At 38.1% G+C, this 27,076-nt stretch overlaps 3 protein-coding genes across 4 annotated transcripts in view; 2 read left to right on the top strand and 1 right to left on the bottom strand.

The window, feature by feature from the left end:
* Window positions 1–167: 167 nt before the first annotated feature.
* On the bottom strand, window positions 168–19,707 carry LOC127872982 (E3 ubiquitin-protein ligase SIAH1-like). 2 transcript variants are annotated; one of them, XM_052416517.1, is made up of 8 exons: window positions 19,594–19,690; window positions 18,910–19,043; window positions 18,667–18,791; window positions 15,089–15,241; window positions 8,024–8,156; window positions 7,677–7,783; window positions 6,711–6,903; window positions 168–6,001 (listed from the first exon to the last, which is right to left on the bottom strand). In XM_052416517.1, exons 3-8 carry the CDS (start codon window positions 18,776–18,778, stop codon window positions 5,815–5,817), a joined length of 885 nt encoding a protein of 294 aa, XP_052272477.1. In that variant the 5' UTR covers window positions 18,779–18,791; window positions 18,910–19,043; window positions 19,594–19,690; the 3' UTR covers window positions 168–5,814. The 2 variants fall into 2 exon arrangements, with proteins under 2 accessions (XP_052272477.1, XP_052272486.1); XM_052416526.1 differs by lacking the exon at window positions 18,910–19,043 and having other exon boundaries at window positions 19,594–19,707.
* Window positions 19,708–21,362: 1,655 nt separating this feature from the next.
* On the top strand, window positions 21,363–23,074 carry LOC127865289 (uncharacterized). Its single transcript, XM_052405295.1, has 2 exons — window positions 21,363–22,031; window positions 22,259–23,074. Exons 1-2 carry the CDS (start codon window positions 21,363–21,365, stop codon window positions 23,072–23,074), a joined length of 1,485 nt encoding a protein of 494 aa, XP_052261255.1.
* Window positions 23,075–25,933: 2,859 nt separating this feature from the next.
* Window positions 25,934–27,076, top strand: part of LOC127872910 (TNF receptor-associated factor 6-like) — a 79,204-nt gene continuing 78,061 nt past the window's right edge. Inside the window, exon 1 of the mRNA XM_052416465.1 lies at window positions 25,934–26,075. The gene's annotated coding sequence lies outside the window, so the exon portion shown is untranslated. The remainder of the gene's footprint in view (window positions 26,076–27,076) is intronic.

Genomic DNA, 27,076 nt, shown 5'->3' with positions numbered 1-27,076 from the left:
TCCACGGAGTATTTGATAAACTCACTCACACACACACGCTTAAGAGGACCTACACATTAATAACTACTAACTGGAACTTGCCAATTTTAATGTACAACATGAAACAACGCAAAACAAGTTGGGATTTACCACGTTTCCAGGACGACAAAGAACCAAACCAACAAGCATTAATGTTTCTTTTTTTTTATTTAATCAATAATTTTTACAGACTTCACATATACATAACTTTCATCATGGGCAAGAACATGACAAACTTCCCTATTTAAACAGTGACACATAAGAAAATAGTTCGAACATATTTGATAAAGCACAAAGCCATTAAAACACTTAAAACTAATAATTTGATTTATTTAGTCCTGACATGAATATCTCTAACATTAGCTTCATCAGACATCTACTTTACATTTGTATTTAAATAATATCGAAGCACCTTATTAGAACTTAAATTACATTAAAACAGCATTTACGACATAGATAAAATGCCTATGTTTTGAAATGAAAATCATGCACATTCAAAATGATATTTACAAACACTGAAGTTTCAGGGTTTTTTAAAATGTAATCATATACATTTTTTATGTTAAGTAACAGGCATTTACATTTATTATAAATATATCATTTGTACACATCTGTTTTGGGCTGGTTTTCTGTGTGTGCAAAATTCGATAGTTTTGTTTGTTAACAGCATGCTGCTTTTCATGTTTGGGTAAGTTATTTTTAATTTTGTAATAAGCTTGATTTACAAAATATACTTTGATATAGGCATTATTAATTGCTAATATCCAACAATATGGACTTCGGATTGACAAGACATACACAATGAATTAAATGTGACATGGATGTAATTGATAACAAGAGGGCCAAGATGGCCCTAGTTCGCTCACCTAAGAGAAGTCGGTTCATTCAATCTTTACCTAATGTCAAACTTGACCTAGATATTGACCAGACAAACATCCTGGTCAAGTTTCATCATTATTGAACCAAAACTCTGGCGTAGGGAGTGTTTTTGTTTTTGTAAGATTTGAAATGGTGACCTATATTTTGAGTTGACCCCCCTTACCAAACATCAAACATTGCTTACAAGGATTTTCTATAATATAATGAAAATTTGGACAATCTAAGGGCAATAATCATGGCATTAATTATGTGATTTTGCTCATCATCAAACTTGACTGAGATCTTTCAGCAACTTTGATAAAGAAATGTGAATGCTAGAGTGTTTACAAACCAATGTGGACGAACGAACAGCGGAAAAAGACCAATCCTAAAACCTCACCTGAGCAATCAGGTGAGCTAAAGTGTGTTTCACCGATCTGAGACATTTTTCAACTTGTCCAAGAAATCAATAAAACCAATGTATTGACTACCAGGTAAGTTTCATGATGATTAGGCAAAATATGTGACTTCTATAGTGTTCGATCACAAGGTTTCTCTCTATATAGTCACATAAGGAAAACTGCCCCACCCACCTGGCAGCCATGTTTATTGACCATTTGCAAATTCATCTGAGATATATATTAAACAAATCTAGTCACCAAGTTTCATGTAGATTGGGCTAAAAATGAGACTTCTAGAGTGTTCACAAGCTTTTTTTTACTATATAAATTTATATAAGAAAACTGCCCCCCCCCCCGTCAGCCATGTTATTCAACTGACCGGAACCATTTTCCAACTCAACTCTCGTATCAAGGAAACAAATGCTCTGACAAAATTTCATGAAAATTGGGCAAAAAATGTGACTTCTAGAGTGTTCACATGTTTTCACTAAAAACATATAGAGAAAAATGCCCGCCCACTAGCGGCCATATTCTTTCACCGATCTAGACCATTTTCGAACTCGTCCGACATATTAATAAAACAAATGTTTTGATTAACTTTCATGCTGATTGGGCCAAAATTGTGACTTCTAGAGTGTTTACAAGGTTTCTCTATAGCCATTTAAGGAAAACTGCTCCACCCACTGGCGGCCATGTTTTTCAACCGACCGGAACCACTTTTGATCTAAAACAACATATCATTTAGACAGACATTTAGATAAAGTTACATGAAGATTGGGCATTAAATGTGACTTCTACAGTGTTTACAAGCTTTTTCTTTTTTTGACCTAGTGACCTAGTTTTTGACCCAGCATGACCCAGTTTCGAACGCGATCAAGATATCATTGGGACAAATCTTCTGACCAAGTTTCATGAAGATCAGACAATTAATGTAGCCTTTAGAGTGTTTACGAACAAATGTGGACGGACGGACGAAAGACAAAGACCGGTCACAAAAGCTCAACTGAGCAATAGGTGAGCTAAAAACAAGAGCTGTCACCATAGGATGACATATGCCCCCTATAAATGCTTTGATAAAAGTTATAGCATTTTTCAAAACCTAAACGCAAATTTCGAAACCTAAACGCGGACCCTAAGTTCAAGGTCAAAGTCACAGTGGTAAATAATTTATGCGTATGGAAAGGCCTTGCCAATATACACATGCATACCAAATATGAAGGTTATATCTCAAGGGACATAGAAGTTATGAGCATTTTTTGAAACCTAAACACAGATTTTGAAACCTAAACGCAGACCCTAAGTTCAAGGTCACAGGGGAAAAAAAATTTGTGCGTATGGAAAGGCCTTGTCCTTATACACATGCATACCAAATATGAAGGTTATATCTCAAGGGACATAGAAGTTATGAGCATTTTTTGAAACCTAAACGCAAAGTGTGACGGAAAGCCGGACAGACAGACAGGCGGACAGTCCGATCACTTTATGCCCACTTCTCTTCGAAAGGGGGCATAAAAAAATCCAACCTCGAATAACAATTAACATATAAATGACACAACTACACTGTATTATTATGAAAACATTAATAATCAAAGGGGAGTAACTACTGTAAACTTAAATGCAATATTTAGAAGAGTTGTCTCGCATGTTACATGACCTTAATTCATGATAGTTTACAAGCCTTTTTACTATATAAATATAAGGAAAACTGCCACCTCCCCCTGGCAACCATGTTTTTCAACGGACAGGAACCATTTTAAAACTTAACTCATGTATCTAGGAAACAAAAGTTCTGACAAAATTTCATGAAAATTGGGCCAAAAATGTGACTTCTAAAGTATTGACATGTTTTCACTATATACATAAAGAGAAAAATGCCCCGCCCACTGGCAGCCATGTTTTTTCACCGATCTGGACCATTTTCAAACTCGTCTGAGAAATCAATAAAACCAATGTTTTGACCAACTTTCATGATGATTGAGCAAAAATTGTGACTTCCAGAGTGTTTACAAGGTTTCTCTATAGCCAAATTAGGAAAACTGCCCCGCCCACTTGCAACCATGTTTTTCAACGGACCGGAACCACTTTTGAACTCAACCAACACATCATTATGGCAAACATTTTGACAAAGTTACATGAAGATTGGGCATGAAATGTGACTTCTACGGTGTTAACAAGTTTTTTCTCTTTTTTTTTTGACCTAGTGACCTAGTTTTTGACCCAGCACGACCCAGTTTCGAACGCGACCGAGATTTCATTGGGACGAAGCTTCTGACCAAGTTTCATGAAGATCAGACAATAAATGTGGCCTCGTGTTTACGAGAAAATGTTAACCGCTGGACAGACGACCGACAAAGACCGGTCACAAAAGCTCACCTGAGCAATCAGGTGAGCTAAAAAGTGGACAAATCCTATCAGAATGACAACCTCATTAAGGAACTGTTTACAAGTGGTTAAGCAATGTGATATTTTCTGTGTCTTAATACAAAATGTTATACGTTAAAAGTGAACATGTTGTTGTATAATTTACAACTAAGTGTTTAGAAAAATACTTTAAATAGACTATGTCAACAATATATATACTACATGTATATACTAGGTAAATATATCATATTCTCTATAAAGATTGGTCACAAATACTCTACATATATTCTTTAATCGATCAGTGTTTGTGTAAAATTACTGACTTCCAAATTCATAAGCGGTACAGACAGACTCTGACAAATGCATATTTAAAAGTTAGCGATATTTGATCTAATTGATCACAGACATCGACAAAACATCAAAAAGAGGCCTATATGTAAAATATATTCACTGTTTATTACATCTTGGAGAGATGAATCAATGAGACTTACTTTGAGCTTAAATAACAAAGAGTTGCAGAGTGAGACTAAGAGGGTTTCTTCATAGGCCCTGTCAAGAAAGTACATAACATTTGTAACTCATTATGACAAAGTAAAAGCATGTGTTTTTTAAATGCTATACAATGAACATGAGACAAAAAAAATCAGACGTAAAATTTGTTCTGTCAAGGTATGTTACACTATATTTTTAGATAGCAAATATTTTAAAGTCAAATTATGGAAACTCCCAATGATCTACACACATGAACAATACAAGATTGATTTCCTACAAGTAAAACATTCCATAACAGTCATACGACAATGATATGCACTGGGCAGAAGTAATTTGAAAGTTCCAGCTGTTTTTATTTCCTTTTTTTCCTGCAGCACACAGAGAACATCTCGAAAATTGCAGTTATATATTCAAAATGTGCCATGTTAACAAGTAATTAATCATATTTATTGCCAAATTTAAAATGTTCTTAACCCTTTCAGTGCGGGAACCGAATTTTGAAGGCCTTTGCAAACAGTTTGGATCCAGATGAGACGCCACAGAACGTGGCGTCTCATCAGGATCCAAACTGTTTGCTATTCAGATAGTATTCTTTGAAAAAAATCAAAGAAAATGCTAATTTTAAAAATTCAGCAGACAACATTTTTAGCAGAAGACAAATTTCCCTGCATGCAAAGGGTTAAGCAAGTATTACTTATATGACATTCAAGCAAGAACTCTTACAAATACATGTAAAGAAAATATAACAATTTGTATTTGGTGTGTAAAAAGTTACTCATTGGAATAGGTGGGTTATAACTTATGATGTCAAAATGTATACAACCAACACAGAAATTCAAAGATAAAGCAAATATTTATTTTATTTTCTAAAATTGCTCAAATGGTCGGTTGGTTTCTTAATGCTCTGGGAGAAACTGGTCAATACTAGCATTTGATTTCATCACCCGTAATCTATCTTTGTTTACAATTGAACAACCATATGGTATGGCTTTTTTAGCAAACTGCATGTGCGTTAAGTGTGGTGCAATATTAGCATGACACTCTTTGCTGCTATCGATTTTTTTGTCTCCTCTAAATTAAAATGTATTGTAGGCAAATAGTTTTGTCCCAGATAATCTTAGACAACACTTTAAGCAATGGAGTCGCGTTCTGAGAAAACTGGGCATAATGCATGTGCGTAAAGTGTCGTCCCACATTAGCCTGTGCAGTCCGCACAGGCTTATCAGGGACGACACTTTTCGCCTTAATTGGATTTTTGCTAAGAAGAGACACTTCATTTAATCGAAAAATGTCATAAAAGCAAAAAGTGTTGTCCCTTATTGGCATGTGCGGATTGCACAGGCTAATCTGTAATGACACAATACCCACATGCATTATGCCCAGTTTTTTCAGAAGACGACTCAATGCATCCAGTCCGGTTTTGCCAGAACATAGCCCCTGGAAGCATTCTTATTCAGAGAAAACACAATTCTGCTTCTCAAAGGAATTGTGTATCCCTTGATGTTGAAATATAAATAACACCTCTTGTTAAGCACAACCCTGATGCCTTCAGAGCAGTCAACTGCTACATCAATTCTATTTACAACAAATGTACCTTGATAAAATTGGGATTCTACAGCAGCAAACAGTTGAAGGCAACCAACAAAAGGAACAATATACAGTGAGAAGAACAAATAGAACATTTTCAAGACATGGCACATGTGGAAATGGTGACATTAATCCCAAGATTGCCATGATCTGCAAACAGCTGGGCAATGTTAGTATCGAACACGAGGCAGTCACTTGAACTGATGGCAGACTGAACACCATCGTGTATACTGCGTGGGGTGGCCTCCCAAGTTAGGCGACGCCTCGCACCATTGAGCTCCAGTCTGAAAAGATGTACAATTGTTGAATACGATAAAGTGCTGAAACATAACTTGGATAAATAAACCATTGACTTACTCACTCTCTTATTATTAGCTATTTGTGAGGATATTTTTGCCTTATTTAACAGTATGCGAGTCAAGAAATAATAGGAAAATAACTTAGTCATTTAAATTATTGATACCAAAAAAAGTATTATTCAACAAAGCAATAGCAATAAACAAACAGTTTACAGTTCTCAATGTCTGTTCATGAAGATTTATGGGAATGTATAAGTACTATTACTGTAAAAACCTTTATCAGATCTGTTCTAATTAACAAATGTATTGACATTATAAGGTAAAACAATGTGATAGCTTAGAATATGGAACCCACCAGTACCCATACCAATTGAACAGAGGTAAGAATTTATCCAGCATGTCTTACATACCCCAAAAAGACAGATCCCAGTCGGGCCATTAATAGTATTAACTACATCAAAACTATTTTTGACTAATTTCCATTCACTGAAAATCATAAGCATAACCTACTACTCTATGGAATACGCCATACAAAGTCTACAAGCTCTTTTGCTACACTAGCTCAATATGCAACATGTGATATGCAAGTGAGATAATAAGAACTGATGAGGATGTTGAGAGCCTTGTATAATATTGCAGGCTTATTTAAAAATATATTACACTGACATTTGTGGAAGCGTCCTTAATATTTTACCTGTATGCAAAGTTTTCCGCCTGTTTCCGTGTACCAATAAGCTGCACAATAGCGTAGAACATGTGCTGTCCCTCCACCTTTTCCTGTTTCTCAAGGACGAGCATGAAATTGTGACCAAAGCAAGACTGCATCATAACCCAGTCCACAGCTCCAGATAGGTTGATGTCTGTGGCCAGAAAAACTATGTCTTCCCCTAAAACATGGTCACAAGTTACTGATCACTATGGGATTTATAACCCAACCTACTCAAGCCTAGATTTTCCATTAACCAAGTGGTAGAAACAAGTGCTTCTCACCACGGTGACTAGTGTTTGATTCCTACTACAGGTGCATGTTAGTTTGGCTGGTAGTCTACATACAATTACCAGACAGTTGGGGTTTCAAGCAGGTTTTAAGATTGCACTCCAGAATTAAACCTCTTTCAGTAGTAACAAGCAAATTCGTTGAATTGATATCCCCTGCCAATATGCTTCTGGACACAAAAGTGTTACATTTGACACTCAAACAAGCATTTTTCAAGATACAAAGGGCCATAACTCCGTTATTAACAGATGGTGTACAATGCCATTTGGCGTGCATCATCCTAGTATCCATATATATATACTAATACCAAGTTTCAATGAAATCCGTCAAAGCACTTCCAAGATATAGGTCTGGACAGACGGAAAGACAGACGGACAATGCCAAAACAATATCCCTCCGCAGATGGCTGGGGATAATAAATAGCTGAAAATTACAAGCTATAATTTGAGAGAGTTTATTTAGTTAATGAGATAAAAAAACTAGGACACACTCCAGGTCCTCATATAATGCAGTCTCAGGCATTTAGAATGCTCATTAATTTAGAAATATCCCCACTGATAAATAAGCTACTGTAGTATTAAAATCTTTTATCAACTTATGTTTACAGTTTATAAATATTTTAAGTTAACATAGTTTTAATCAAAGTAATAACAACAAACCTACCTTGTAAAGTGGTGATACTTTTATGAGAAGACATGAGATGGGGCATGACTTGTTCTAGGCCTCCCTGCCACTTGCATGACGCTCCAGGACATGGGCAACAGTATGGCCTGCAAGTAAACTACATTTAGCAAGAATTCAGCAGATCAACATGGGTCTTCTGTGATATGCAGCAAGCATTGTGCAAGACCAGCGTGCTCTTATGCCCAGTCATTACAATAAACAAATTGTAATAAAATGTCCGGATTTTTTACCTGAAAAGTTTTCACAAGAATGAGATATTAACATCTTAAACCATTTGTTTAAGGTAAACATATAGACCTATCTTAAGATAACATAAAGTATTTTACCTGAATTCACATGTCTCTTCGTGGTCAGGTTTAGCAGTATGCAGCAGGGTGCTTGGACAGCCATAGTTTGCATATTTACATGGAAAATTTACAGTAAGAGCCACTTGATCCATGGCCAGATTTGGGAAGTTACCTGTTAAGTCAGAACATACTTTTATAACTCAAAGAGGAAACATAATATGATATGCAGGAAAAACAGTAAAACTAAAATTATGGTACTATTTTTATATAAAAAATAGCATGACCGCTTCATTAGATCTTCTGATAACTACATATAATAAAATTTAAACTTCTTTATTATGCTGAAACATTCATTTAAATACTAAAATTAAATTCAACATCCTCAAATACTTTGAAATGATAACACATTTCTATAACACTAAGGCCCAAAGTCTCTCTCCTGATATAGAAAGGAACTGTGCAGCCCAAGATATCATTGGAACAAATGTTCTGATCAAGTTTAACAAAGATTAAACTAAAAATGTGACTTTTAGAGTGTTAAAAAAGTTTTAATAAAGCCATAGAACAAACCAGAGTTGTGTTAGTGAAACACAATGCCCCCTAGTGCGCCGCTTTGAAGCCATATATTTTACCTTTGACCTTGAAGGATGACCTTGACCTTTCACCACTCAAAATGTGCAGCTCCATGAGATATGCATGCATGCCAAATATGGAGTTGCTAACTTCAATATTGCAAAATTTGACCTTTGACCTTGAAGGATGACCATAACCTTTCACCACTCAAAATGTGCAGCTCCATGAGATACGCATGCATGCCAAATATCGAGTTGCTATCTTTAATATTGCAAAATTTGACCCTTGACCTTGAAGGATGACCTTGACCTTTCACCACTCAAAATGTGCAGCTCCATGAGATACACATGCATGCCAAATATCAAGTTGCTATCTTCAATATTGCAAAATTTTGACCTTTGACCTTGAAGGATGGCCTTGACTTTGAACTTTCACCACTCAAAATGTGTAGCTCCATATGATACATATGCATGCCAAATATCGAGTTGATATCTTCAATATCGCAAAATTTGACCATTGACCTTTAAGGATGACCTTGACCTTTCACCACTCAAAATGTGCAGCTCCATAAGATATGCATGAATGCTAAATATCAAGTTGCCATCTTCAATATTGCAAAATATAACCTTTGACCTTGAAGGATGACCTTGACCTTTCATCCCTAAAAATGTGCAGCTCCATGAGATACACATGCATGCCAAATATCAAGTTACTATCTTCAATATTGCAATATTTGACCTTGACCCATCACCTTGAAGGATGACCTTGACCTTAACCTTAACCTTTCCCCAACCTTGAAAAAATTATGTGCAATGTTAAAGTTTTCGGACAGACAGACAAACGGACAGACTGACTGACAAACAGACAGACGGACAGTAAAAAAACTATGCCACCCTTCAGGGGCATAAAAAAGTTATGGCGAAAGTTAAGTATTCGGACGGACGGACAGATGCCATATATTTGACCTTTGACCTTGACGGATGACCTTGACCTTCCACCTTTCAAAATGTTCAGCTAAATTAGATACACATGCATGCCAAATATCAAGTTGCTATCTTCAATATTGAAAAAAAGAAAGCCAATGAAAAAGTTTTCGGACGGACGGACAGACGCCATATATTTGACATTTAACCTTGAATGATGACCTTGACCATCATCTTTCACCACTCAAAATGTGCAGCTTCATAAGATACACATGCATGCAAAATATCAAGTTGCTATCTTGAATATTGAAAAAGATATTGCCAATGTAAAAGTTTTCGGACGGACAGACGCCATATATTTGACATTTGACCTTGAATGATGACCTTGACCTGCACCTTTCACTACTCAAAATGTTCAGCTCTTTGAGATACACATGCATGCCAAATATCAAGTTGCTATCTTGAATATTGAAAAAGTTATGGCCAATGTTAATGTTTTCAGACGGACAGACAGACGCCATATACATGTACTTGACATTTGACCTTGAATGATGACCTTGACCTGCACCTTTCACCACTCAAAATGTTCAGCTCTTTGAGATACACATGCATGCCAAATATCAAGTTGCTAACTTGAATATTGAACAAGGGCTGTTTGTAAAACATGCATACCCCCCATATGGGCTGTCCGTTGTACTGGCAGCCATTGTGTGAATACGACTTTTGTCACTGTGACCTTGACCTTTGACCTAGTGACCAGAAAATCAATAGGGGTCATCTGCAAGTCAGATCAATGTACCTATGAAGTGTCATGATCCTAGGCAAAAGCGTTCTTGAGTTATCATCTGAAAATCATTTTACTATTTCGGGTCACCGTGACCTTGACCTTTGACCTCAAAATCAATAGGGGTCATCTGCGAGTCATGATCAATCTACCCATGAAGTTTCATGATCTTAGGCATATGCGTTCTTGAGTTATCATCCGAAAATCATTTTACTATTTCAGTTCATCGTGACCTTTAACTTTGACCTAGTGACCTGAAAATCAATAGGGGTCATCTGCGAGTCATGATCAATCTACCTAAAAAGTTTCATGATCCTAGGCATATGCGTTCTTGAATTATCATCCGAAAATCATTTTACTATTTCGGGTCACCGTGACCTTGACCTTTGACCTAGTGACCTCAAAATCAATAGGGGTCATCTGCGAGTCATAATCAATCTACCCATGAAGTTTCATAATCCTAGGCGTATGCGTTCTTAAGTCATCATCCGGAAACCATTTTACTATTTCGGGTCACCGTGACCTTGACCTTTGACCTAGTGACCTCAAAATCAATAGGGGTCATCTGCGAGTCATGATCAATCTACCCATGAAGTTTCATAATCCTAGGCGTGTGCGTTCTTGAGTTATCATCCGGAAACCATTTTACTATTTCGGGTCACCGTGACCTTGACCTTTGACCTAGTGACCTCAAAATCAATAGGGGTCATCTGCAAGTCATGATGAATGTACCTATGAAGTTTCATGATCCTAGGCTCAAGCGTTCTTGAGTTATCGTCTGACAACCACCTGGTGGACGGACGGACCGACCGACCAACCGAACGACATGAGCGAAGCAATATACCCCCTCTTCTTCGAAGGGGGGCAAAAAAAGTAATAGCCAATGTTAAAGTTTTCGGACGGACAGACAGACGCCATATATTTGACATTTGACCTTGAAGGATGACCTTCACCTTTCACCACTCAAAATGTGCAGCTCCATGAGATTCACATGTATGCCAAATATCAAGTTGCTATGTTCAATATTGAAAAAGTTATGGCCATTAAAGTTTTCGGACGGATGGACAGACTGACACACTGATTGACTGACAGTTCAACTGCTATATGCATAAAAATGCCCCACTCCTAGTGGCCATGTTTATCAACAGATCAGAACCATTTTCAAAATAATTCAAGATATAATTACAAAAAATGTTCTGACCAACTTCAATAAAGACTGGACTATAAATGAGACTTTTAGAGTGTTGAAACAGTTTTACTATAGCCAATTAGCCATATAAGGAATAATGCCCCACCCCCTAGCAGCCATGTTTTTCAACAAACCGGAATCATTTTTGAGCTCATTGAAGATATCATTAAAACAAATATTTTGACCAAGTTTCATGAAGATCAGACAATTAATTTGGGCACTAGAGTGTTTTTACTATAGTCATATAAGGAAAAAATTGCCCGGCCCCCCTTTAGGCCGTGTTTTTCAACCAACTTGACCCATTTTCAAACTTGCCCAAAATATCATTGCGACAAATCTTATTAACAAGTTTTATGAAGATAGGACAATAAATGATTATGTGGCCTCTATAGTGTTAACAAGTCAAATGTTGACCGCGCATATTGCACAAAAGGCGATCACAATAGCTCACCATGAGCATAATATAAGCATGTGAGCTTACAATACCAAACTAACACATAATTGTGCCACAGTCAATATAATTTACACAAGCTAGAAATGGGTCACGTATACTGATGTCCCACAACAAATGTTTGGACAAAAGTGTATTAAGATGTATTTTACTTGTCTAACCCAAAATTCTATCTATCGAGTCCTTTTTACCTTTAGGTCTTCAACTGTGAAAGTTTCAACAAGATCTGCCCATTAATTAAAGACTACGAGGCGTTGAAAATGCAACATTTTGAAACTATTAATTCCATGGTAGACAAACAGATAAAAGGGCCATAATTCTGCTAAAACTTGTTGCAGCCAAACTTTATTTTTCACATTTCAAAGGCTATATGAGATACACCCAGTAATCTAGAGGAGCACAATATGTTGGGACTGTATAGTGGAAAAACAGACAAATTGCCTTATGTCAGCCACATCTTATAGTTGCTAAAATTCCACTCTTTCCAATTATCTATAAACTAAGGTCATTAAAACATGAATGTTTGAGCTGAATTCATCCAGTAGATAAAGAGGAGTTACAAAAAACAAAATGTTGGGACTGTACATCCAGTTGCAGAAAAATAGACAGAGGCGAAAAATTCTTCTAAAACATGTTGCAGCCTACATTCTTTTCTTAAACTTAAGATCATCGACACATAAAGGTCACTCAACTGTGATAGTTTGAGCCAGATCTAACATGTATTACAGAGGAGTTGAAAATACAAGATTCTGAATGTATGGAGGAACAGACAGACTTACAGGCAGACAAACGAAATTCTTCATGCCTATCTTTTTGATGGGCATAAAAAAGAACTAGGAAATATTTTCAACTACAAGAGGTAACAAGGGACAAAATTGTCACAAAACCAGGTTTTCAGTGTGAAAAAAAAATCTGATAAAGGGAGAAAACTCAAACTGAACTTTTGAAATGAACAAACAAAATTAACCCCCTTTGTAAGTTTGTTTTTAAAAAAATCTATTTTTAGTCGTGGCGACCTTGACATTGGAGATATTGACGTGATTCTTTCGTGCAACACACCGTCCCATGATGGTGAACAAATGAGCCAAATGATTTTAAAATCTCACAATGAATGACATGGTTATGGCCAGGACAAGCTCATTTATAGCCATTTTTGACCTTTGAACTCAAAGTGTGACCTTGGAGATATCGACGTAATTATTTTGCGCAACACACCGTCCAATGATGGTGAACAAATGTGCCAAATGATTTTAAAATCTGACAATGAACGACATAGTTATGGCCCGGACAAGCTTGTTCCGCCCGCCCGCCAGCCCGCCCGCATTCGCCAATCTAATAACCAGTTTTTTCCTTCGGAAAACCTGGTTAATTAATGTAACAAGAGGGCCTAAAAGGTCCAAAATCACTCACCTGAGATAACAAGAAATTATTGGGACAAATCTTCTGACCAAGTTTCATGACGATCGGAAAATAAATGTGGCCTCTAGAGAGTTATCAAGGTTTTACTATAGCCATATAAGGAAAAATGCCCCGCCCCCTGGCAGCCATGTTTTTCAACCAACCGGCATCATTTTCTTCCAAGATATTATCGGGATTAATCTTCTGACCAAGTTTCATGAAGATTGGACAGTAAATGTGGCCTCTAGAGTGTTAACAAGATTTTACTATAGCCATATAAGGAAAAATGCCCCGCCCCTTGAAAGCCATGTTTTTCAAGCAAACGTAATTATTTTCGAACTCATCCAAAATATCATTGAGACAAATCTTCTGACCAAATTTCATTGAACAATAAATGTGGCCTCTAGAGTGTTAACAAAGTTTTACAAAGGCCATATATAGCCATATAAAGAAAAATGCCCCGCCCCTGGTGGCCATGTTTTTAAAGCAAACAAAACCATATTCAAACTCATCCAAGATATCATTGGGACAAATCTTCTGACCAAGTTTCATGATGATCGGAAAATAGATGTGACCTCTAGAGTGTTAACAAAGTTTTACTATTATTATAGCCAAATAAGGAAAAAAGCCCCGCCCCCAAGGTGGCCATGTTTTTCAACCAACCAAGATATTATTGGGATGAATCTTCTGACCAAGTTTCATGAAGATCAGACCATAAATGTGGGCTCTAGAGTGTTAACAAGATTTTACTATGGCCATATATAGCCATTTAAGGAAAATGATATTAATAAGACAAATCTTCTAACCATATTTCGTGAAGATTGGGCAATAAAAGTGGCCTCTAGAGTGTTAACAAGGTTTTACTATAGCCATGTAAGGCAAAATGGCCAGCCCCCTGGCGGCCATGTTTTTCAACCAAAGGGCATCATTTCTGAACTCGTCCAAGATGTTATTGGGATGAATCTTCTGACCAAGTTTCATGAAGGTTGGAGAATAAATGTGGCCTCTAGAGTGTTAACAAGATTTTACTATAGCCATATAAGGAAAAATGCCCCGCCCCTTGGCAGCCATGTTTTTTAAGCAAACATTACCATATCTGAACTCATCTCAGATATAATTGGGACAAATCTTCTGAGCAAGTTTCATGAAGATCTGAAAATAAATGTGGGCTCTAGAGTGTTAACAAGGTTTTACTAAAGCCAAATAAGGAAAATGCCCCGCCCCCCCCTGGCGGCCATGTTTTTAAGCCAACCGGCATCATTTTCAAACTCGTCCAAGATATTATTGGAATGATTCTTCTGACCAAGTTTCATGAATATCAGACAATAAATGTGGCTTCTAGAGAGTTAACAAGATTTTACTATAGCCATATATAGCAATTTAAGGAAAAATGCCCCGCCACTTGGCAGCCATGTTTTTCAAGCAAACGTAACCATTTTTGAACTCATCCAAGATATCATTGAGACCAATCTTCTGACCGAATTTCATGAAGATTGGACAATAAATGTTGCCTCTAGAGAGTTAACAAGGCAAATGCTGACAGCGCATGACGGACGACTCATGGCGCACGACGGACAAAAAGCAATCACAAAAGCTCACAATGAGCACGTTGTGCTCACGTGAGCTAAAAATTTAGATGACCATATCATTAAATCACTTTAAACTAATTTATAGATATTCTATTAACTGCAAAAGTAAAATTACAGTTTGTTTCTATTATTTTTAAAGTAAACATGTCTGTCACTCTTTCACCAATATTATTTAGACAAACTACGCTAAATATTACCAAGTGGTCCTCTGCACGTTGGGCACATGGAGAGTTTAACTCTACAACTCTGGCACACGATGTGCCCACTTTGGCACTGCATAATTGGAGGCAGAGCATAGTCGAAGCAAACAGGGCATTCAAACGTGCTCAGCAGCTCCATAGATTCTTTGTCTGAAAATTGCACACAACAACACAGACATAACAATTTCAGGCTGAACCCCATGGCATAAATGCCATTGAGCTTGAATTTCCAAACATGTGTTGCCCATGTGCTTGAATTTCAACAAGAGGGCCTGAAAGGCCCAAAGATGCTCACATGAGATACAAAGGAGCTGACCTGTTCTGTGCAGCTCAAGATATCATTAGAACTAATGTTCTGACCAAGTTTCATGAAGAGTGTACTATAAATGTAACTTAAAGAGCACTAACAAGGTTTACCATAATTACTCTAAGTTTTCGGACACTCAAATTTTTTGGACACCCTCCTTTTTAGCCAAAATAATTATTTTTGTGACTATATTTTCGGACATACGGATTTTCGTCCATAATTAATGACTCCAATTTTTCGGACAGTATATTTAACAGCGCTAGTTTACTAGATTTCTGCCTTGTTTTCGCTTATCTGGGACCCATCAATCATGGAGTTTTACAACCGGATTAATGTAATAAAACCTGGCATAGAATGCCCTGAGGGCAATGGACCATTACAATTGCGTTACTGGGTAGATTACAATGTATACCTGTAAAATAAACAATGGTTACACCCAACAGCGTTTGAAATTTTATAGTATTCAGGAAGCAGTATGGTTGTTTTTTATGACGTTTTTTACAAACCATTTCAGGGAAGCGATGGCAAATAAGTGAAGTTGTACTTGATTTGAAGCAGGGTAAGGAGAGTACAGCACAATAAAATAATTGCACATTTATAATTGGTTTTATTTCATAACAATAATTGACAAACTACCATAACATGTCTGTCTCTAAATTTTGGGACACTCGTAATTTTTGAATATTTTTCGTATCTAAATTTTCGGACACAAATTTTTTAAAATTATTTTTAAGTGTTCGAAAACATAGAGTAATTACGGTAACTATAGCCATATTTGATAATATTCCGCACCCACGTGGCCATGTTTTTCAACCAAATGGAACCATTTTCGAACTTGTACATCATTTGGAGAAATAGTATATCATATAGCCATTAAAAGAAAAGTGCCTAACCCCCTGGTGGTGATGTTTTTCAAGCAATTGGAACAATTTTCAACTCATCCAAGCTTTAATTGGACACATCTTCTGATCAAGTTTCATGATAACCAGACAATAAATGTGGCCTCTACAGTGTTAACAAGGTTTTTCTAAAGCCACAGAAGGAATACTCCCCACCCCCTGGTTGCCATGTTTTTCAACAGACCAGAAACCTTTTCAAACTCATCCAAAATATCATTAGAAAAAAAATGTTCTGACCAAATTTCATGAAGAATGTGACTTTGAGAGTGTCCATGTTTCTCAACCAACTGGAACCATTGTCAAACATGTCCAAAATATAATTGGGATAAATCTTCTGACCAAGTTTCATGATGATCAGACAATAAATGTAACTTCTTAAGTAATAACATGGTTTTTCTATAGCCATATAAAAAGGAAAAATGCCCCATCCTCTGGCGGCAACATTTTTCAACCAACCAGAGCCATTTTAGACTTTATCTTAGACATCATTGGAAGATATGTTTTGACTTAATTTCATGAACATCAGAATAAATTTGGCCTCTAGAGTGTAAACAAGGGAAATGTTAACACCGCAGGAAGCACAAGAGGCCATTGTGTTTAGGTGAGCTAAAAATGTGCTAGAATCTCCAAACAGTACCATAATATGCCTCTTTTAAATCTTAAGTTATGTAGAAATTAATAAAGGTCACATGAAATAAAATAAAAAGAAATCCCATTGTGAGCTAAGGGGTTTTGACCTTTTGCCTTACAAAAATTCTGGGGGAAAGGCTGCAATCTTAAATTGTTTTTTTCATGATTTGACACATGCCTCACTCCATTCCACTTTATTGAATATTAAACATTCTTCATTCAAAAAACAATGCCAGATACAAAAATAGTGTTTTTGCTAACGCTATATTATACATATGTGTCTTGTTCTGAGAAAACTGGGCTTACTTCATGTGCGTAAAGTGTAGTCCCAGATTAGCCTGTGCAGTCCGCACCAGGGGTTTTTTTTAGAAAAAGGGGAAGACGCTGGACGCTGGGTAAAAGGGGAAAATCGAGCGCGAAAGAGACATATTTGGGGAAAAAATAAAAACTGTTCATTTCAATGTCTATAACTCACCTACAGACTTCAGGTTTTTTTAGAAAAAGAGGCATGTCTCTGACCTTTTTGTTCTTAAACACATGAACAAGTATGATATTAAAGTCAAATTCCAAAATAAAATTGCAGGTGTAGATCTAATAACGGGAAATGTTTTCAACTGGGGCCGGGGAACGATGTCAATATTATGATTTCAATTTCATGATGAATGGGTTGACGATCTAGATCTGCTACAGTATTGGAAGGGAAAGGTGCGGCAGCTGCCGATTGTCTACTTTCACTTTCACAATAATCCGACAGTATTAATCAATGTTGATTACATGTACCTTCGTATCCTGCTGGGTTTCAAAGGTTATTGATGATTCATTCTTAAAAAATGCGTCAACGCAATTAATATTTTCCGAGTCCGAACGTTTTATTTTGTTCGTGTATGAACGCCAATTGTGAGACTTTTTCTGTTTTAACGTTTATATCTTGGCTTTCACATAACCCGGATGAAAACTCGACTGGTTTCCGGTAATTCATTGACGAAACACCCTTCTCGCGCAAGAACGGAATCCAGTAAAATAGTCACATGATTAATACGATTAGTTGCCCGGTTTTCATGACGTATTTTAAGAGCTATATATAGAATCACTGGGATTCCCAGATATGAGTGTTCGTCGGGAGAGAGAGAGATCGTTGTACATGGTACAAATTGGATAAGTGTCGACTTCCCAAAAGAAAAAAAAACATTTCTTTAAGGGTAAAATATTATATTTTGGTAAAAAAATATATTTTGGAGGGGAAATGGTATTTTTAGGGGAAAAATTCTGGTAGGGGAAGACGCCGAATATCGGCGTCACTTTCTTAGTAAAAAAAACCCCTGCGCACAGGCTAATCAGGGACCACACTTTCCGCTTTAATGGTATTTTTAGTTTCAAGGAAGTCCCTCCTTACCGAAAATCAAGTTAAGGCGGAAAGTGTCGTCCCTGATTAGCCTGTGTAGACTGCACAGGCTAATCTGGGACGACACTTTACGCACATGTATTATGCCCAGTTTTATCAGAACAAAAAACATATGTTTAAGATATCAGAATCAATAACAAATTATAAATCATAAGCTTAAGCTTTTTGACGATAAATTTTACCTGCTTTTATGATGCAACAGTAAAATGCAGTGTATAACAAGTGTTGATACATTTAAAACCCCACTTTCATTAAAATAATGTACATCACTGTTATATTTTGTTGAATTATTAATTCCATATTAACATCTAGTCTACAATGATGTATGGTAACCTACCATTTATTGCTGGTGCAGGGTTACCATACATTGCTGGTGCAATAGCAACATTTGTTACTGGGGCCATCTGACTTCTTGATTTGCTCCCTGGACCAATTTGCTTCATGCTCATCCTGATAGTTTACCTAAAATAATCAAACTAAATTTGTTAAACAAACATCTACACTTGTTAAATAAACATAATATTATGAAATAATAAAACTGTTAAAGGAATAAATGTCATAGCAAAATGTTTTAGTGTACTGTGTGCCAATTGCTGATCTTGCATCCTGTGACTTTTTTATCCTCAATGATGCTTCTTGGTGCTGTTTAACACAGGTTGAACACATACTTGCAGTCATTTAAAGTAAGATTCTTAATACAGTCTGCCTTTAACTCTTTTTTCAATACAAGGACACATTCATTAAATAAAAATTATGGACAAACAAAAAACTTTATACAAGTATATTCTGCAGATATCAGAAGAATTGCTGTCAGACAGGTTTATCATTTTAAAAATCATCTAAACAGACAGTTTTTTTATGGGTTTTTATTGTATTGATGTTTGTGGGTCTACGCAAACTGGTACGAGATTTGGCTTTTACGGGACGATTTGTAAAACTGTTAGTTGCATTACTCCAACTCCCAGTTACTGACCCTCAGGTTCGCTGAAAGTTGCAACAGGTCAATCTTATACAAATAGAAAAAGCTATAAAATGAGACAATGGTCCGTAAATGATAATAATTTGCCGTGTTTTGTAATTATTACGGAGTATTTTGAGATGTTAACTTAACATGATTAAGTAGCGACTAAACAACTTGGCCTTGTCAGGCTTGTGTCGAAATTTTGACAAAGAAATGTGTTGTTAAATTAACGGAGAGCATGTCTGGTAAGTGTGTTTGAAATTGTTTATATTAAAAGAAAACATAATGGAGACTGTAACTAACACAAATTAAACTAGATGTTCATGATATCACGGTTTGACGAGAAACATATATTTTAACGAGTGGATTTCTCCTCTTGATTGATTCCATTTGTGTTCTACGTCACTACATTTTGTGTACACTCTCGTACTTGGCTGAAAAACACTAAATGTGCAACAACACTGAAAACGTTAGTTGAAGTCCGCCTCTGTGATAACTTTAGAAACAATAAAAAAGATTATACTGGTAAACGATATTCATTTGTACATGATAAATGCGTAATCCAATTGATTTTCAACACCATCTATGTTCTATGTTTTTCGTCTTGACAGTCCTTGCGCGACAACCGTGCAACACACGTCACTTTGAGTAAATGCCCCAGCACTATCACTGTTCGCTAGCTTTCTCAAACAGATTGCAGTCTTAGCACGCGCGGATGCAGCTCTTTTCGAGATCGGTTTATTTTTTTATTCCAAATATTTGTAGCGGTCGTTATGTAAGGAAACCCAAAATCGTCGACATTGAAAGTCTACGCACTCTAACCTCGAACACTCAGCTTTTGACAGTTTACTTTCATTGTGAAGAAATTTGCAGTCAATGAGAACACTTATTATTTTTCTCGGCCGAGAACGTTTCCCAGAAATGTGGAGATACCTGATCTTTTTGGATATCAGCCAGGATACGGTCACAAATCGAAGTGAGACCGGGGCTCTCTAGAGCCATGTGGGTGAAAGTATCTGGTGCTTCACAGCATACTTGGCAAGAATCGCTGACGTTGCTTCCACTGAATCTGGAACGGATGGCTTGTAGTGAGTATGTCCCTGACATGAACTTCAACTTCACAGCCTGTCTGTTTGTGTCATAAGACGAAGAAGATGTTGATTGAATAAGTGGATGAGGTTTTCCAGGTTTAACTTCGTTAAGATTTAAATTTTTGAGTGATGACATATATTTTGATTTACCAATTGCACCGTTGTACCACAACTGATCTAGATTGTTATTCACTATTTCCTTCCAGTGCTCCTTTTTCATAGGTGTTAATAGTAGGTCATCTGGGTCACCTAAGTCGTACCGCCAGAACAATTTTCTTACATCGACAAACCAAAAAGCACTTTTCTATCCTTAAACCGTTAATTGCCGACATGATAAACGCCATTCAACTGAGTCCTCGTGTTGAAAACATACGTTATTGTAGAGAATAAGAGCCCTCTTGTGAATTTGTATTGGTACTGGTAACAGCCCACTTAGTGCGTACACTGCAATATCTGACGTATTTGGTGGCAACACGAAAAGTTGTTTTAAGATTTTTTCCTGAGATGATTCGAGTTTGTCCATCAATGTTTGTCTAAGAAGGATGACTTCAAGTCCGTATAACAAGGTTGGTATCACAGACATTTTCATGATGTGTAGCATAGTTGGGATATCTAAGCCACCTGCGCCGTGGAAGCCTGTAGACATGAAACTTTACACAGATCTCCTCGCTTTCTGGATGTTTTTATCTACGTTTTCTTCTGCACTTGACTTGATGGTAACCGATCTTTTCACTCCTAGATGTGTGCTTACTTTACTGTTTGTAATTTGTTTGCCATATATTTCATAAGTTGTTTGAATATGGATATTTATGTCACTTGGAAGAACCTTAAGATCCCATCCCTTACATAACAATACTGACTAGTTCAAACAAACCACATTACTCACATTGTAACATATTTGATTCTTCCTTTGGATGAACATTAACGAAAGAGTCTTCCTAGAGGGGAGAGGATGATAGACTCACAAGGACGGATACACAAATGACGACTAGGCCTGTACAATGGACTTTGACCGGAGAAGTAGCAGTAGTGAAGTGTGGCAAATGTGACAAGCTTTGCAAGAATTTAAGGGGACTGCAGATACATCAAGCCAAGACTGATTGTGGGAAATCAAACACCCAGACGCAACGCTCAGGCGGTACACCTGGTAAGACGTTGGAGGATCCAAATCAGGAAGAATCCCATAGAACTAGGAACCTCTACGCTTCGGAGAATCTGGTTTCAAACACTCAGGGCGGGCAGCAGGAAGAGGACGACCATGACCCCCTTCTTGATCTGCTTCCCCTTCTGGACGATGACACTATAGAACATGCAGAACCAGCACCACAGGCACAAACAGCTCCGGGAGATGATGAGAAGAGGCGCCCGCAGAAAGCATGGCCCAAGACGACAGGCCGGCGAGCATGGCAGGAGCTAGATCAAGACGTTTCTGCTATACTGGAAACAACCCTCCAGGGTCCAGCTGACAAAAAGATAAGAGCAATGACGGGTCTAATCTATACTGTAAGCAAAGAGAGGTACGGCTTAACTGAGAAGAAACCAGATAAGCCAGCCCATATCATCAGTAGGAGACAGAGGCTAATCAAACAGACCAGGAAGGAGCTTAAACATGTAAAGAGGCAGTATAGAAAAAGCAAGGAAGAAGAGAAAGTAGGACTCCAACAGTTGATAAGCACTTAACGTGAGAAACTGAGCACGCTAAACAAGGATGAGCAAACAAGAAAGAGGGAAAGAAGAGGGAGAGACAGAGATCTAGATTAATCCAGAATCCATACCAGTTCTCCAAAGACATTCTTGACAAGGAACGATTAGGAACAGTCGAGAGCAGTATGGAGGACATGGAGCGGCCCTTACGCAACAGTGATCCTTTACGTTAGGTTCCACTGGGTGACTGTTCAAGGCTAGAACCAGAAGACCCGCCAGAAACTCCTTTCGACACAAAGGAGCCATCATTGTCTGAGGTACAGCATGTGGTGAAGAAAGCGAGGACAGGCTCATCCCCAGGCCCGAATGGCACACCTTATCGAGTTTTTAAGATGTGCCCAGGCATACTTCGGAAACTATGGTCTGTACTTAGAGTTATTTGGAGAAAGGGCAAAATCCCGGATTGCTGGAAGAGAGCGGAGGGAATATTCGCCCCAAAGGAGAAGTACTCAACGGATATTGGTAAGTTCCGGACCATTTCTCTCCTCAACGTAGAGGGAAAGATATTCTTTGCAGTCCTAGCCAAGCGGCTGACAACGTTCCTTAAAGACAACAACTACGTCGATACGTCAATTCAGAAAGGTGGAGTTCTCGGATTTTCTGTGTGCGTCGAGCATACCAGTGTTCTCAGCCTACTGATCCGAGAAGCACGAGCGAACCATGATGACCTGACTGTAGTGTGGCTAGACCTTGACAACGCTTATGGATCGATACCCCACAAGTTGATTGAGAAGTCACTTGAGCAGTATCATGTACCAGAACACGTTTGTAACCTGGTAAAAGACTACTACAGAGGCATTAAGCTACGCTTTGCTGTAGGAGACCAGACAACAGCATGGCAAAGCTTGGAGAAAGGCATTGTCACAGGATGCACAATCTCTGTGCTCCTGTTTGTAAATGGGAATGAACCTCATCATCAATGCGGCGAAGAGAGAGAGAGAGACACGTGGTCCAAAAGCAGCAACAGGAATCTACCTACCTCCAGTTAAGGGATTCATGGATGACCTCACTCTGACAACGAAGACCCACATTCAAGCAAGGTGGATGCTTACGGCCAAAGAAGAGGCAGAGACTTGGTCAAGAATGAGGTTCAAACCCAGGAAGTCCAGAGCACTTGTTACCAGGAAAGGCCAACCTACCAAGAAATTCAATCTGACAGTGCAAGGTGAGAACATACCATCGATAATGGACTGCCCCATTAAATGCCTTGGGAAGTGGTATGGTGCTACACTCGAAGATGGGAACAACATCGAGCGCATCAAGAACCAGCTCAGTGAAGGGCTGAAGCAGATTGACAGAAGCGGACTTCCTGTCAAATTCAAGCCCTGTTTATTCCAGAATGGACTTCTCCCACGACTGATGTGGCCACTGATGCTTTATGATGTAGCAACAACAGTGGTGGAAGGACTGGAGAGAACATCTAGGCATCTGCGAATGTGGCTTGGCGTACCACCCAGCTTCAGCAACATTGGGCTCTACGGACGATCGAATCAACTACAGCTCCCATTAAGTTCCTTGGTAGAGGAGTACAAGGTGGCCAAGGCCAGACTTGTCATGACGCTGAAGGATTCAATGGATGACATGGTTCGTAGAGCAGGTGTTGAGACCAGGGCTGGAAGAAAGTGGTCTGCGATCCAGGCTGGAGCGCAAGCCGAGAGTCGCCTGCGACACAAAAGCATTGTGGTAACAAAGGCAGTGGGAACACAAGGTCTGGGCTCTACGAAGTCGAGGAGCTGGAAGAAGGCGGACTGTAGGACAAGGAGGGAGATGGTCCAGGCAGATGTGCGTTTGCCCAGAAGAAGACCGAGGCATAAGGGCAGTGGCAATGGGGTGCCAGGGTGCTTGGACTTAGTGGCAGACTACAGGAAAGAATATGACCTGGGCGGATATCTGGCGCAGCGAACCTCTACGCATTAGTTTCCTGCTTAGGTCAGTCTACGACCGGCTACCCTCACCAGCAAACTTGAACAGATGGGGAAAACTTGACGACCCAACCTGCCCACTTTGTTGAAAGATAGGCACGCTGGAACATACACTATCATCTTGCCAGACAGCCCTTACACAAGGAAGATACAGGTGGAGACACGACAAGGTCCTCCAAGAACTGGCAGACATAGTGGAAAGGGAGAGGCGAAAGAAGAAGACTGTGAAGAAGACCGGGAAGATGCAGTATGTAAAGGAAGGGGAAGAAGCAGCAGACGCAAGCAGCATCGATCCTAGATCGTGCGCGTATTCATGGGAGATGGTGGTTGACCTGAAACGAAGGCTGGTTTTCCCAAGTGTGGTCTAGACAAAACAACGCCCCGACATCGTGATCTGGTCGGCAAAGGACAAGTGTCTGGTTATGGTCGAACTCACAGTCCCTTGGGAGTCGCGCTGTGATGAGGCGATGTAGAGGAAAACAGCGAAATATGCTGATCTGCAGAGGGAATGCAGAGAGAAGTGGCACACGTGGCTATTCCCAGTGGAGGTCGGCGTCCGTGGCTTTCCGGCAAAGTCTCTCTGTAGACTTTTCACTGCGCTTGGCATGACAGGACGAGAGAGAAAACGAGCAGTCAACAGACTTGGGGATGCAGCGGAGGGAGCATCGAGATGGCTTTGGCTAAGGAGAGAAGAGAGGAGCTGGCAGACGACTACTGACACGTAGGGGGGTTGATCAACCCCTGCAGACCCACCACCATGAAAATGTCTCGAGATTAAAGGGTCGAAACATTCGGTGACTGGTGGCTCTCGACTGAGGATGTCAGTAGCCCAGCAGTGTTTACATCTCACTTCTAGTAGTACTTAAACTGATATTTAGCGTAAGCTATAAAGAGATATTTGCATTAATGTAACAATTTCCCTATTCTTAATATTAAAATTCATTCTAAGACTCTTTCCTGTTCAATATAATTTAATAGATGTATATTGTTAAACTCAATGTTTCAAAAGCTCATTTAAAAAGGTGCGAACATATCACTTATATAGAACACCTTATTTTCAGTTACTATACTTATACTAGAAAAAGCGTTATTAACAACAAAAATCAGTGTGTGTTGTTATCTTAATTGTTAACAAAATTATTTTATGAATTGTAAAATTTCTCATTTAAAAGACCAAAACATGCGCACACGGCGAATAGAAAGAAATAGATGGCATCGGTGAACAATACTGCTTGCTTATCGCTGTTTTATTCATCGTTCGATATCAAATAATGTGCTAAAAGCGTGTACACGTTTAATTGTTTCTACACTGGACCTGAGTAAAATAGGCTTAGATTTTCCCACTTTATCGAGAATAAAAAAATGGAAAAAAAACAAACATGTTATGTTTACTATGAATACATGGGGTTATCTGTACTTAAATACGCGATGAAAGCCTTATTTTAAACACCAAATTGCTATTCAGTTATAGTTAGCGAAAAATGGCAATGTGCGCGCGAATGTAGATTGAGATCGCGAACGGTGTTCACTTTATTTGACCTTTGATTATATATTAGATATCCTTTACAGAGTACATCTTTCAATGTTTTTTAGAGTAGGTGTAAAGTTAAATATTACCAACAATATTTCTAAGTTTAATTCGCCTGCAATATTAAGCTTAAATCTCCACAGTGGTCAATGTTATATGTCACACGATACGGGTGGGGATATCTCCACAGTGGTCAATGTTATATGTCACACGATACGGGTGGGGGGGGGATGTGGTGTGTGGCCTGTGTGTTATATGTCACACGATACGGGTGGGGATGTGGTTTGTGGCCTGTGTGTTATATGTCACACGATACGGGTGGGGATGTGGTGTGTGGCCTGTGTGTTATATGTCACACGATACGGGTGGGGGGGGATGTGGTGTGTGGCCTGTGTGCCATAGAGTTCCAAAGACTTGGAACATACCAGCAAAAACGAGCTTTACTAACGTAAAGTCACAATCGTGTATTTTCTGTTCTATAGAATATGGTGCATGGCCCACTGAAACCATTAGACGGGAAATTCCGAGCCAGGTGACTAGGTATATACATGCGGTATACATACTGCTTTAAATAATAAACGGCTGATTAATATAAAAGGCAGAACATCGTTTCGAAACGATACTAGCGCTCGATTGGCAATTGTAAGCCAATGTTCTACTGAATTAAGTCAAAGCGTATATACTAAGCGACTGTGTTATACATTGAGCAATTATTTTCATATTGAATAATATGCATTAAGAGAGACGTAGATAATAACGTCTCTGGCATTAATCTATTTTATTAAACGTACCGGTAAATATAGTTATTCAGTTATTCATTTGTGTTTCCTACCTTGATTTGCTTAAAAAGTCAGGTTAGGTGGATTGACATACAGAAAATATATATTGTTATTATTGATATTCGGCTTATATCCTGATGTTAAACTATAAGTTGTTTTTTACAATCAAATTGAAAACAACTTTTTTTTCACTTGTGTTTTGTTGTTTTTCTATAATAACTTATTTATCAACCGCATTAACTGTTTGGTATGTAGTGTATTGCATATTTATTTATGCAGTATACAAGTTGTAACTCATAATAATAAATAAGATAATATTTCCTGCGTTCTCAAATGACATATTACGTACATATTACGTATGTATGACATTTGTTTGCTATTCCCGGATAAAATATGTTATTATTTCAGTAAGACGCTGTTTTCTTCCACTCATTCACATAAAAATGTATATTTGATTGCGTCATTGCGTTTTGTACATGAACAATCTAACCACGATACTTTCCATTTTAAAATAAGTAAGACAGTGTTATTTAAAGCAAACATTAACAGTAAATATTATTAGCCTATTTTAGCTTTCAGTGACAATTTTCAGGCAGGCTGAACAGGAAAACGTACCTGTTATCTAGCGAGATGGAATCAAAAATTTAAAGAAAGGATTTAATGTTTGCGCTGGAAAAAAAGATCATGCAAAACCCAATAATTTAACATGTGTGTACGTCAATAAAAAAACTAAACAACATATGGCTTTTCTTGAATATATCC

This window comes from Dreissena polymorpha, chromosome 1, assembly GCF_020536995.1.
Source record: "Dreissena polymorpha isolate Duluth1 chromosome 1, UMN_Dpol_1.0, whole genome shotgun sequence".
Taxonomy (NCBI): domain Eukaryota; kingdom Metazoa; phylum Mollusca; class Bivalvia; order Myida; family Dreissenidae; genus Dreissena; species Dreissena polymorpha.
Note: the sequence above shows the minus strand (reverse complement) of the source record. Positions and strands in the feature narration are given on the sequence as shown.

Bases quoted from the DNA above. Each gene is read 5' to 3' on its own strand.
- LOC127872982 (XM_052416526.1), bottom strand. From the start codon at position 18,778: ATGAGCATGAAGCAAATTGGTCCAGGGAGCAAATCAAGAAGTCAGATG. The intron at 8,157-15,088 runs GTAATATTTAGC...CTGACTTAACAG, and splicing joins AACGTGCAGAGGACCACTTG to GTAACTTCCCAAATCTGGCC. The intron at 6,904-7,676 runs GTAGGTTTGTTG...ACCATGTTTTAG, and splicing joins AAGTATCACCACTTTACAAG to GGGAAGACATAGTTTTTCTG.
- LOC127865289 (XM_052405295.1), top strand. From the start codon at position 21,363: ATGACGACTAGGCCTGTACAATGGACTTTGACCGGAGAAGTAGCAGTA. The intron at 22,032-22,258 runs GTAGGACTCCAA...CCTTTACGTTAG, and splicing joins AAAGCAAGGAAGAAGAGAAA to GTTCCACTGGGTGACTGTTC.